Source organism: Epinephelus lanceolatus, chromosome 19 (genome assembly GCF_041903045.1).
Source record: "Epinephelus lanceolatus isolate andai-2023 chromosome 19, ASM4190304v1, whole genome shotgun sequence".
Taxonomy (NCBI): Eukaryota; Metazoa; Chordata; class Actinopteri; order Perciformes; family Serranidae; genus Epinephelus; species Epinephelus lanceolatus.
The window spans coordinates 7,369,267-7,381,829 of NC_135752.1; the positions used below are offsets into that span (position 1 = coordinate 7,369,267).

The 12,563-nt window shown below is 39.2% G+C and overlaps 1 protein-coding gene across 3 annotated transcripts in view; it reads right to left on the reverse strand.

Moving 5' to 3' along the window:
* The window catches only part of dcc (DCC netrin 1 receptor), a 418,775-nt gene that overhangs the window by 20,364 nt on the left and 385,848 nt on the right, over positions 1 to 12,563 (reverse strand). For all 3 annotated transcript variants that reach the window (XM_078162332.1, XM_078162331.1, XM_078162330.1), the window contains exon 28: positions 4,068 to 4,216. In XM_078162332.1, the coding sequence (XP_078018458.1) occupies positions 4,068 to 4,216 (149 nt within the window). The remainder of the gene's footprint in view (positions 1 to 4,067; positions 4,217 to 12,563) is intronic.

Below are 12,563 nucleotides of genomic sequence, written 5' to 3' on the forward strand. Positions count from 1 at the left end.
GTCACTAATGAACTCGATTTTATTCTCCAGCTAAAAGGCCACCAGCACACTGAAAGGAAGGAAACAGGTGTAGTGACAAAGCTGAGCAGGTGTGTGGGGGTGGGTTTGTGTGTGTATATCTTCCTTCCTCCCAACTCAACTCTGTACTCTCAGACTGTCTCTTCTATCCTCCACCTGCTTTCCCCCCTCTTCTTGTTTTGTATTTTCTGGGCCTGTTTACCATCTTTCCTCTTTACTGGATATTTACAGACAGTTTTACTATGAATCCTGGTACTGCATCTGACACCTGCTACACTACAGAGCTATAAGCGACAGCATCCAACTCCTCAGCTGAGTCATTCATTTCAGTTTGAAGGAGGGACCGATAAATCGACTAGGTCAATATACTCCAGGTTTAGGAACAGAAATACCAAAAATATGTTTGATGTCATTTAGAAACAGTTTCTCCATTACAGTTTGTTCATTAGAGAGCACTGAGAAATGTATTCTTCAAATGTAATGTCCTACACTAGGGCTGCATGATATTGGAAAAAACTGACATGGCGATTTTTTTTTTTTTTGCAATATATATTGCAATATTAAAAAATACAAGAATTTTCACCAGATGACTTAAAGTAAGAAAATTAAAAAAATAGTGGCGGGACTTTTACTCACCACAACTGCAGAGGCTCCCAGCTTCAATTGAAACAGACTACATTATAAACGGGCCGTTATTTATTAATCCCTCTGTCTCTTTATATTTTTACTTTATATCCGCTCCCATTGCCTTGATAAAGTTAATGCATCGCGCCGTCATTTCAAACTCAATACTTCCTGAATTTGTTTCAGATTAAAAGCCCCATATAACCTTGGCTGAGAGAATCCCTCCATTTTCTAAATAGGCTTTTATTCTGAAACATTTGTAGGAACTTGTGGAGGATTCGGTGACTTGTATGTTTACGTATGATACTTCAAATGTAGCTCCTGCCACCTGCTGGGGCTTTTTAGGTGACTACAACAACATGTCGGCTGGCACATGAACAGACACAGTGACTGAAATAATAGTAAAAGTAATAAAAATAGGACAAGAATAACCCGATGACATCACACACGCCGTGAAAGATGACCGGGGATAATTGGTGAGTACCATTGTGTAGTGTGTCATGTCTGTCGGCCAAGTCACGGCACGATTTTAGGACTCCACAATCGTATAATGTGACATAGTGACTTTCATAATGGGCAGAAAAGTTGTGTAGTGTATAACAGGCATAAATCCTCCTTTCCTGTTTCTCTCTCTTGCACATCGCTCATTTTCAGTGTGTGACTGCAGTGTGTGCATGAGAGGGGGAGGGGCTGCTGCTCAGAGAGGCGAGCGGAGCGGAGCAAAGAGCTTTCTTCAGAGCTGCTTTTCTGAAGCAAAACAAAAGTTTACATGCTCTAAAAGAGAAAACATCATATGTCCTGTGATGTGACTATCGCACATGCGCATATCACGATGGCAATGTTCAAATGATATATCGTGCAGCCCTATTCTACACTCTGCATATCTTGATAATAATTCTTGATCAGATGTCTGAAAGGGTAAAAGTATCCACTATTCCAAAGGCTCAAAACAAGAATCGATAACAACAGCAAAGAAAAGGCTGTTTGGCATTGGCAGAGAAGATTTGGCAAATTTTTCATGTACACAACCCACATACTCAGCTCTGCTGCTCATCCCACAAATGCATGTCCCTTACAAATGTGGCACCATTTAAAAGGGGAATAAACAGGTTTTCCACTGGTATAAGATTTATTGCCAAGAAGCATTGTTACAACAAAGAAATAATCTACCAAACACAAATTTCCTTACTTTTTGTGCTTAGTTTATATCCAACAAACCCATTTCAAATGGCCGTGTGCTACAGCCGACACTGCACTCACTCACTTTTTTTGCTACCACTAGGGTTGGGCGATATGTTAAAAATTTCCAACCGGCCACCGTCAGCCCATCACCCGGCGGTTGCCGATATATTCGGCAGTTGTGTGTGTGGCAGAGAAAAAAAAAAGAGGGGGGATGTTGCATTCATGTGATGTTGGAAAGAATCGAAAAATGACTTTCAGAATGGGATAATTCACATTAACGCCACCTCATGTCAGAAAAACAACTTGGCAACTTGGATCTCCCGACACCACATGAATGCGGCAAAAAAATGCAGCGTGCTTTGCGAGCCCACTCATGTCCAACATGGCATGGAAATATCTGTGCATACCGGCAACAAGCACGGCATCAGAGAGGGTGTTTAGCACGGCTGGTAACATTGTTAACCATATGCGCATATGAATTCACGTTACGGCCAGGTTCCACCGGCTGCAAACATAAGCGTCACGTCAAGCATCTTGTTTACCGTTTGCTGAGCCATGATAAAGCATTTTCCACCTAAGTTATTACATATATTTGAGTAATCTACAAGTTTACTGTACTGTTTGTCATCTACTCGCTTTCAAACGTCCGCCACGGACATTTACACAATGTCACGGATAAACATGGGTAAATGCATGAAAAAAAACATCCCATATCACCTCTGATAATGGTTTATTCATTTAAAAATGAATGGGGGGGGGGCGAGCTGCTACGGGACTCGCGCTGCAGACTTGTCGCGCCGCTCCCGTTGCCGGTGGACCCCTGCTGTAACTTTCAGCTCCGCCATCACTGACGTGTTTTGTTCTACATAGTTATTATGGACTATATGTACCGAGTTTAATTCTGTGGAGACAGACCATTAATTTAGCAAAATAAAATGACAAAAATCGCCCAAAAAATCGCCAAAAATGAAACCAACCGTGATGGACTCAGCTGATGGGCGACTGGCGATATATTCGTCCAATCGCCCAAGCCTAGCTACCACAGCACTCATCTGAAAGCTATGTCATCACTTTCTGCTGCTGCTGTTGCTGTTCATACAGCATATCAAAAGCCCCACCGCCATCAGCATCCAGCCGCAGACTCTGACTCAACATCCCCCTAGAGGCAAAGTTATTATCATCACCTTCTACTTCCTGCTGTGCTGAGCTTGGTGTTTCCTCTTGGGAAAAGACGAGGTCAGAGCCTGGACAGCAAATATCAACACCATACATCTATATCCATTCAGTGTGGACTGGCTCACTGAATTATTACTGCTCCAGCAGCTGCTAGTACTATACTACTATTAATACAACTGCAAATTCTATTTCTTTTACTGCAGTTATGACTACTGCTATTGCCTTTTAATTGGTGAATTAATTAGTATCTAAAATATTCAGGTTTGCAGTAGTTAATCCTCCAGAGAGTCTAAAATGGAAAATAAAAGTCATGTTTGTGGATCACAGATATGAAAAATTTCAGTGAAAAATATGTATATAAAAACTAAAAAATGCCAGGAAAGACCTTTAACACAAAGGAGCTATGTATCCATCTTTGCTCTAATGCCTCCTGAACATTGATTTGAGTTCCTCCAAATTGACAGCAATGACCCCATTTTTAGGGGCCATGTGAAGTTTGTACGCACTCTGCATATTACTGAGGAAGCCCTGATGGATTATAAGAGGGTTTCTGTGGAACATTTTAACATTTATATGAGTAGAGAACCTTGAGAGCATCTGGTCTGTTGTTAATACAACAAAAGCTCAAAGACAACTGATAAAACCAATTAGTTGTAACAGCTGTTTCTGTTCTGTGTTTTCCATGGCAACAGCTACAGTAGAAGGAAAACAATCTTTAACAAACATGATGTGCTCTGAATCATTTTGCTTCTACAAATGTATCACACAGTAAATACACAAGAACACACAAGGAAGAAAATCGAAATCAGTGAATTTTAAACTGTGATCCTAAAAATAATGTTAGATTTTAAGCTATGTAAAAGAAATATTAGGCATCCTTTAAACAAGCTTTGGCAAGTTATATTTTGTTTGCTTCAATTTTGGAAACCTCTACAAACTGAAATATACATTACATGTAAAACCGAATTTAACAGTGTAATGTCTGACTTGGTCCTTGTGATGTACCTGTGGTGTAAAACTAAATCAACAACAATTCCAACAACAACATGCTCTCCATGCAGACTTACACTGGCAGCTGAATCCTCTGTGGGTTTTGTTCCTCCCTCTTCTGGTAAGTCTGGCGCTGTAGGGACTGAGACAGGCAGCAGAGGGGATCGAGCCTTACCAGCCTGACCCAGAGAGGCCGTCTTTACCTGGGGCTTCGGAAGGCTTGCACCTTGGTAAGAAAAAAAAAAAAGAGTATTGATGATTTTAGACACAAAACTTGTAAGTGTAATCAATGATTTTAGAAACAGAATGTGTGAACATAATCAATCATCTTTCTTTTGGTCTTTATTTTTTTTTTTTTTAATTAAAACCCTTGATTTCAAATTCCCAGTTGTTACAATTGAGCGTCACCTGCCCAAAAACTGGGACTATTTATTCCTGGGTCATTTGGTCACTCTCTGGTCACTGTCCGTATATATTTAGATCATATTTACAATATTTAAGACTTGTTTCTAGAAAACTGCTATTTCAGTTGAAGTCCATGTGAACACTGACTGCTATATAACACATACTATTGAACTATTGAACAGGAAACATATCTGAGGCCTGAACCTCCATCCATCCATCCTGTTCCAATTCACATTGTTCATTTAGAATCCATTCATCTATTCTATCATCCATTCAACTAATCAATTTATACATGACATGATACATTTGTCAAAATGTCCATAATTCCATTCATGCTTTCACTAAATAACTAGAACAAAAATAAAAACAAAGGATAACATGGCCAAATATCCACAAGAAAACAAATTGACGAGACACAGAGGAGAACAAACAACCAAGCAACAGAACAAACAAATGAATGAACAAGGAAATAAATCAATAAATACATTCAGCTGCTTTCTGTCCGAGTAACAAATACAATTCAGGAAGTGAAATTCAAAGATGCCTCTTTACAAAGCGAGACAGAGAGTGGAAGAGAAACAATAACTACAAGGAAAAATAGGAGACAAAAGAGGGATGTCTAGTTTTTTTTTTCTCTCTGATTCCCTGTTCAGCCTTGTGATGTCTGAACACATCCTCAGGCTTTTGCTACCCACAATCCCCTCCCTCTTTTCCTGCACTGTCCTTCATCACTTCCTGATCAATATATATCATTCTACTCCCCGCGAAACGAAACACCTGGAACAGCCTCGAAAGCAGCCTATCACACCAGAGAACATGCATGAAACAGTAGGATTTAAACTGCCTTTTACTTCAAAAGTCTTCACAGCATGGACATTGACTTCTAACCTGTCAAAGAAAGGACAACTTCACCAACAGAACACCATCCATTGTCCATAAGCCCAACATAAAAGATAACATAAAACACTTGTCATAAAAAAGTCTTCGAAACATAACGGCAAAATATGGTGTTTTTCATTTCTTTTGGGAAACTTAAAAGTGTTTTCTGATCTGCCATCTCTTTGGTTAAGGTCTGAATAAGTTTAAGAACAAGAACTAATGTTGACTGTTGGTAGGAAACAGGAAACAAACAGTGATGTCAAAACTAGAATTACTGCCTAGCCATGGTATGCCTCTGCAGGCCAGTCAAGTTATAGTTTTCATTGATGTCTGTCCAAACTCACGTGTATCCATGACAGTAGACAGTGCTTCACATATGGATGTTGCTGCAAAGAAACTACAAATTCTTAAACATGGATGCTTTGTATACATCTTAAAGCAGACAGCACAACAGATCTATACATTCAGCACAGCTCAGTATCCGAGCAAAGTTTCCCCCTTCTGGTCCTGACTTATGACGTCGAATAATAACCAGAAATGTGTTTTTGAAGAACATCATAATGTCTCAGTAAAGCTTTTTGGATATCAAATTTCATCACTTTATCATTTTATTTTATTAAACACTGGTGTGAATTTTTGTCATAATTAGTGTATGAATTCTTGAGTTATGGCGGAAAAAAACCCAAAACAAAACAAAAAAAAACACGTTTTTGGTGAGGTCACAGTAACCTTGACATTTGACCCTCAACTACCAAATAGTAATTCATTGTTGAGTGAAGGTTTGTGTCAAATGTGAGAAAATTCCCTAAAGGCCTTGTTGAGATATCGCATTTGCAAGATTGGGACAGATGCAAGGTCACAGTAACCTTGATCTTTGACCTTTAACCACCAAATCCGAATCAGTTCATCCTTGAGTCCAAGTGGATGTTTCTGCCAAATTTGAGGAAATTCCCTGATGGCATTCTTGAGATATTATGTTTACAAGAGTGAGACAGGCAAGGTCACAGAGACCTTGACCTTTGGCCACCAAAATCTAATCCGTTCATCATTGAGTCCAAAGTGAGCATTTGTACCAAATTTGAAGAAATTCCCTCTCAATAGCGTGTTCACAAGAATGGGATGGATGGACAACCTGAAAACATAATGCATCCGGCCATGGCTGTTGCCGCTGCGAAGATACAATGAGACAGATGACAGATCCATTCAGCAAGACAACATCTTTAAGAGATTCTGTGGCACTCTAACATCATGCTACTTCTTCCTCCACTCCTGACTCAGGCAACCTAACTGGCAAACAAGAACACAATGTCAGATGTGATGTTGACAAGCCCCGTTGGAAAATTTACTTGACTCATTCACCCCTTTTCCACCAATATGGAACTGGTTCCGTTCCAGGTCGTGCACCTCATTTAAACTGTTGGGAGCATTTCGACCCCCAAAAAACAAACAAACAAACAAACAAACAAACAAAAAAACAACAACACACACACACAAAAAAAACAAAACATTGGTTCGGAACTGCAAAACTCGTATCCCCGCTGATACCAAGAAATGGACTAGAAGTGCAAACCATAATGACATCAGTGGGTGTGTCATATTCTACAGATTGGAAAAAGAAGATGGAGTCCTGCATGTAATAGTCTCTACATCTTCTTATTATTAATAGTTGGTCCATGCTTGTTTTTTTGATAAAAACAAATATCTTTGAAAATAACAGCTCACAAGTAATCACTGCAATCTGCCACCTTTCTACTACTGTTTACTTTCATTGTGCACTGTGCAACACCTTCTGTTGGTGACGCATCCTTGATTACAATGGTTCTACTCAAAACTGGTGGAAACGTGGCCTGGTTCGCTGGATACCACCAAGAATCCCTGAACGGAACCGGTTCAAGAAACAGAAATAATTTGGTGGAAAAGGGGTATTTGGAGGTTTCTGGGTTCCTAGAAAAGTTCCTGCAGTTGGAAAAGACCAACTTTCTTTCCCCCCTTCAGTCCACTGGTAAATCTTTCCTTCAGAAAGTGAAATTGATTCCATAAGACTATAAATCAAGAGTCCTTCTTCCTAAAGCCCAAAGAAAAAAGGAGCATCTTCACTTAAGAGCACAGAGAGAGTGAAATTAGATTTCTATTTTTTACCTATAAACACTGGGCAGAGACAGTCTGCCTCTTGGGCTCCTGCTGAGAATAAAGATTTATTTCAAACTGTAGAATCATATTCTGCTTTGCCATAAACAGCATGAAACACCTTAGGATTCCAACTGAGAACAATAAAGACAAACTCTAAAAACTTTCATTACAGCAATTCTTCCCCTACAAAGAAAAAGTCCTCATCTGCTGTGCTTTACCTGTTTTAGCTTTTGGGGTTACTTCCGCAGTATGTGGTCCACTGAATATGTGCAGTGGTGTTTCTTCCACTGCGGCCCCCCCTCCTCAAGTTCCCACTGGGCTCATAGGCTTTACATTCTGATGACATTACAGATTTTTAAATCGTTTTTCTCGGCTCTAGGAAAGTTTTACAAGTATAAGAAACTGCAATTGGCCATCGGTAAAAATTAGAAGCAAGGCTGAGCTGTGTTCCTGGGAGTCCAGTGTTAGCCTATTGTCCCTTTGAGGAGGGCCTTGTCACTAGCTTTTTAACCAAGCCCCTAGGAAGTGTGCCAGGCTTTGAAGCTGATTTTACATAGTTTACATAGTGACTGATAGACTTACATTCTGAAACAGATGTCCAGATAATATTTTTTGAGCATCACAATCCTTGTGAGATGATTCATTTCACTATCAGAATTTGATCCATACAGTCTGAACACATTTCAAAAGTTCAGAAGCACTGAATAATTAAATCATTTCATCCTCTTTTAAGTTTGGGAAGTGATAATCAGAAGTTAGCCGCTTGACCAGCAGAAGTCTCTAGTGTACCTGCCCTGTGGGCCCCATGATAGGGAACATCTGGGTAATTTTATACCCAGGAAGTCGAACCTTTTTTGGGTTCATGTACTACTGAGCAAATTTCATAAAGAATAAACAAGGCCCCACCTCTCTGCTGTATTCAACTCAGTTCAGATTGACTGGAGGATTATATCTTAACAATCATTAACCTACACCTTGTTGCGATCTGCTCATGAGTGAACGAAGAATATGCAGGACCATGCTGTTTTGTTTTGTTTTTTAATTTTTCTCTCCAAACATTCTGGAGAGGAGCATCATGACCTTAAGGGGGGCACTCGACTGGCTTCAGACTTTGAGTTTGTATCTTTCAGTCCAAGTGCTTTACTATCACAGTGATACTGACCTTGTACGACTGAGTGTCTGTAAATGTGGTGTAGAAATTCCTGCCAGCTTCATTTCAGAATGAAGCAGAACCAAATGTGTTGGTACGACTTCTCAGTACGCTGCTGTCAGACTGAATCCAAACTGAGCTGAGCCCCAGAAAAAAACATTTTGTGGAAAAACACAATGAGCTGCAGCAGTACAGAGCCGAAGCAAAGGTTACACATCCACAGTGGAGAAAGCCATAAAAGAGAGTTTCACGGTGCCTGGCTCACCCTCGGGGGGTTTGTCAGAGAGGGAGGGGGGGGGGGCTGTGGGGGGAGTGTCTGCTCAGAGAGGTGGATATATTTACCAGACAAGCAGGAGAGGAGGTGTGAAACACCTGCCGGGGGTCACATCAGCAGTGTCTGTCTCTGTTTCTGGGTCGAAGGCAAATATGGAGAGATTTACAACGATAGGAGGTGAGGATGGAGGGGGCGGGGTTATTGATCCTGAGGAGGTTTTGAAGTAAATACAGTTTAAGATGAAAAGTGTCTTTGAGGAGACATCGTGTCTCTGAGGGAGAGATCCGACATCTCCTCAGCTTCACACGGGAGTTTGGTGTTTCTTTGTGTGCCTGTTTTATCCCCTTTTCATAGCCTGTCTGTCTGCCTGTCTGCTTGATGTCTACTTGTCTGTGCACCAGGAAGACAGGAGCGCAGACAGGCTGAATGGTTGAACTTCTGGAAAGTAGCTCTCGGTATTGTACTAAATTGTGTCTTCATCTCATTATTTGTGCAAAAACTGTGAGACATACAAAAGTTTACAGATTAAAAGTATTTTACAGCTAATCAACATGCTGTCCTTGTTTGTTTAATGTTAATGTATGGAGGCCAATTTCTACCAGGATAAATTGGTGAAAAGTTTGGGATGATAAATATAAAATACACTAAAAATTGTGAGATAAACCAAAAATTTGACCTTTTGGAGTCAAGATAATGACAATAATAATATCTGTGATATAATATAAAGGAAAATAGGAGATATTAGTATTTGAATTTTTGGATGCTTAAAAATTAAACACCACTATATCAACTGATAAAAAGACCAGTGTTATGTATTATATGTTGTGTTCTTACATTATCTTGTAATTGTATCTTAACTACAAACGTTTCCAACGATGTTAAAACCCAGAGAAATCTGTCATTTTAATCCCGGACACAGTCTGTGTCATTTGGTCACTGTTGCCTGACAGTGGCATCATATCCTCTTTGTGCATGCATCACGGTTGTAGTTTTCTGCAAGAGGCTGTCATAAATTGACTTTTTATTCAGTTTTAAGCCATATTTTTTTACTGTACACTACAAATCTTGATTGTAAGATGTTTTAACAGAATGAAGGTCAGCAGAGGTCTGGATCTTAAATTATCAGAGAAACAAGTTGGACAATTGTTAGTGGCAGCTAAGCTCCAGCCTCTGACATATCAAACAGCATTTGAAAAACACTGATTCTTAAGTATTTTTCCCAGCGTTTTTACTGGTTAAAATCACTTGGTCTGTTTGTTAAAGAGACATCTCTGGATAATTCGGCTCCAGGTAAAAATCGTAAAAAACAATGAGCACTGAATTCTTACTGGGAGAAAATGACTGCAATGACAGCATTGCTCCATCTTTTATTATTGTTTTGATTGAAACAACCCTAGCGGCACATAATTACACTCTATACATTTAGAAGTAAAATTTTTGACTGGCTCACAATTTTGCAGTAGTATGGTGTATTTCTGTTATACATCTTTGAAATAGAATAAAAATTATTTATCGTAACTAACTCCCTGTCAAACCTTTGACTTATTATGACAAATATTTGATTCAGTATCTGTGTATGTGATGTAGTATCTTATAATTTTGATTCCCTACCTCAATAAGTTTTCTCACTATCTAATAATTTTATTTTACTATTTGTCATTGCCGTTCAGTTTTTCCTTTTTTTTTTAAAATCTTGCTGGTAGAAATGTGCCTCCGTAGAAGTAGGACAAGAGCTACACTGAACTTTGTGATGTGACAGTTGTAACAACAGTACTTAAAGTCTGCAAACCGTAAAGTTTGAGTGCACATTCTGACCACTTCAAAATCACTTTAACATTTTTGAGATTCTGTCTGATCAAACTGCAGATTGAGGACAAACTCTCTCCTTCTCCACCCCTCCGCCACAGCTCCATCTTTACTTCACAACCAAAGTTTCAAAGTCTTTGAAAAATCTTTTTCTCCTTTATCTCTCATCTCACCTTCTTGACATGAGGTGGGTATTAACAGGTCGTGTGATATGAGATCAGAGCTTTTTTTTACCTAGATTTACCTGCTGCTCGGCTCAACATCTGCAGCACAATAACTTAATAATTACATGACTGAGTTATCTGATAATGCTGTTTTATGCTTACAGGTCATGTTGATACTCATGTTTTATTTATTTTTGTGAGAGTTAATATATATTTGGCTACATATTCACAGTATGGGAATGGATCCTAATGATTTTGCTGACCTTCCCTGTAGTGCCACCCTCATGTCTAACTACTCTAAGACTTTTGTATACTGTGGGGTAATGGACATTGCAGCCTCTAGAAAATTAAGCCAAGTGTACAACTTTAGAATGACTATAAAAATCTCCGACTCTGTCCTCCATGGCTGTCCAAATGTTAGAGATAACCATTTTTAATCCATAACCATTTTATCCTTAAGCTTTTCATTGGTAATAACGTGTGCCCTCCGAGGCAAGATGAAGGCGTACACTTGAAAACATCCATCACAGCTGGCCCAGCATCTACCTCCAGCTGTGGCTGAAATGTCTTTTCTCAGTATCAGACATTGAGTCAGACAATCCCATTACAGCTTCCAGCATTAAGCCACACATTCAGGCCAATTTAGGTGAGTAACTGTCCACCATCATACTTTACTCTGCAGATGGGCTTTGGAGGCTCCATTTAAAAAGCGAAGAAGGTCTCAGTTTAAAAATTGATATAAAATGAGGGAGCAGGGGGTGGAAGCTTGTGCCTGTGGTTGGCGAAGAAGAAAAAAACCTTGTTGCTTAGGCTTGGAACAGAAGTTGTTGACAATATTTATTTCTAATTTCAACTGTTTATATTGCAGCAACATAATTGTGGTTTAATCTTGTTGTAGAGTTTCTGGCTCATGTTTGGATTACTATGGGATGTCACCACTGTCTCCTGTAAAATATGTTTATATTCTACATAATAGCCTAGAATATTTTCACCAGCAATGTATTTTTCCGATTCAGGAATTGTGATGCACCAGTATTACATAGTTGAATATACAGCCTTAACACTTTGAGACTGGGGACAGGGGTTTAAGTCCTACATCCTAACTGGTTAGTTTTAGGACAGGGATGTGCCTGTATCAAATTTTCACGCCATGACAATTGTAGCCAAAATATTAAAAGGATAGTCAGACTTTTTTGAAGTGGGGTTATATGGGGTACTTATCCATATCCAGTATACTACATACAGTAGAAGGCAGTCTATTGTCATACAGGGGAAATTCCACAGAGATTGGACGTGTTTTAATGCCAAAGAGCATTTTCAGCCGATTTACATAAACTTCTTTGTCATACGATTACTGTCTATATTAGTTACCGAATCCAACCATATAATAACTGTCTTCTTGCCTAAAACATAGCACCGTTCTGAACTATGTAAACAACTACCAGCAAGTGTTAGCTTGGCTTGATAAAATTTCCACACAGCAGGGTTAGTTATAACGTGGTGTTACAACAAAGCTGCCTATAGTGCTTATATTCAGTTTGAACTTAAAAGTAATGAATTACTAAGTAAAGTAATTTTTGTTACTTTTAAATATCTGCCTTCCTAAAGGAAAATATTCATGCTCACAATAGTCTTTTCTTTGTCTCATCAGAAATAAATCAGTTTCTTATTTGGAGATGACTAAATTCTAGGGCCGTAACGGTACATGTATTTGTGTCGAACCGTTTGGTACGCGACTTTTGGTTCGGCACGACCCTGTACCGAA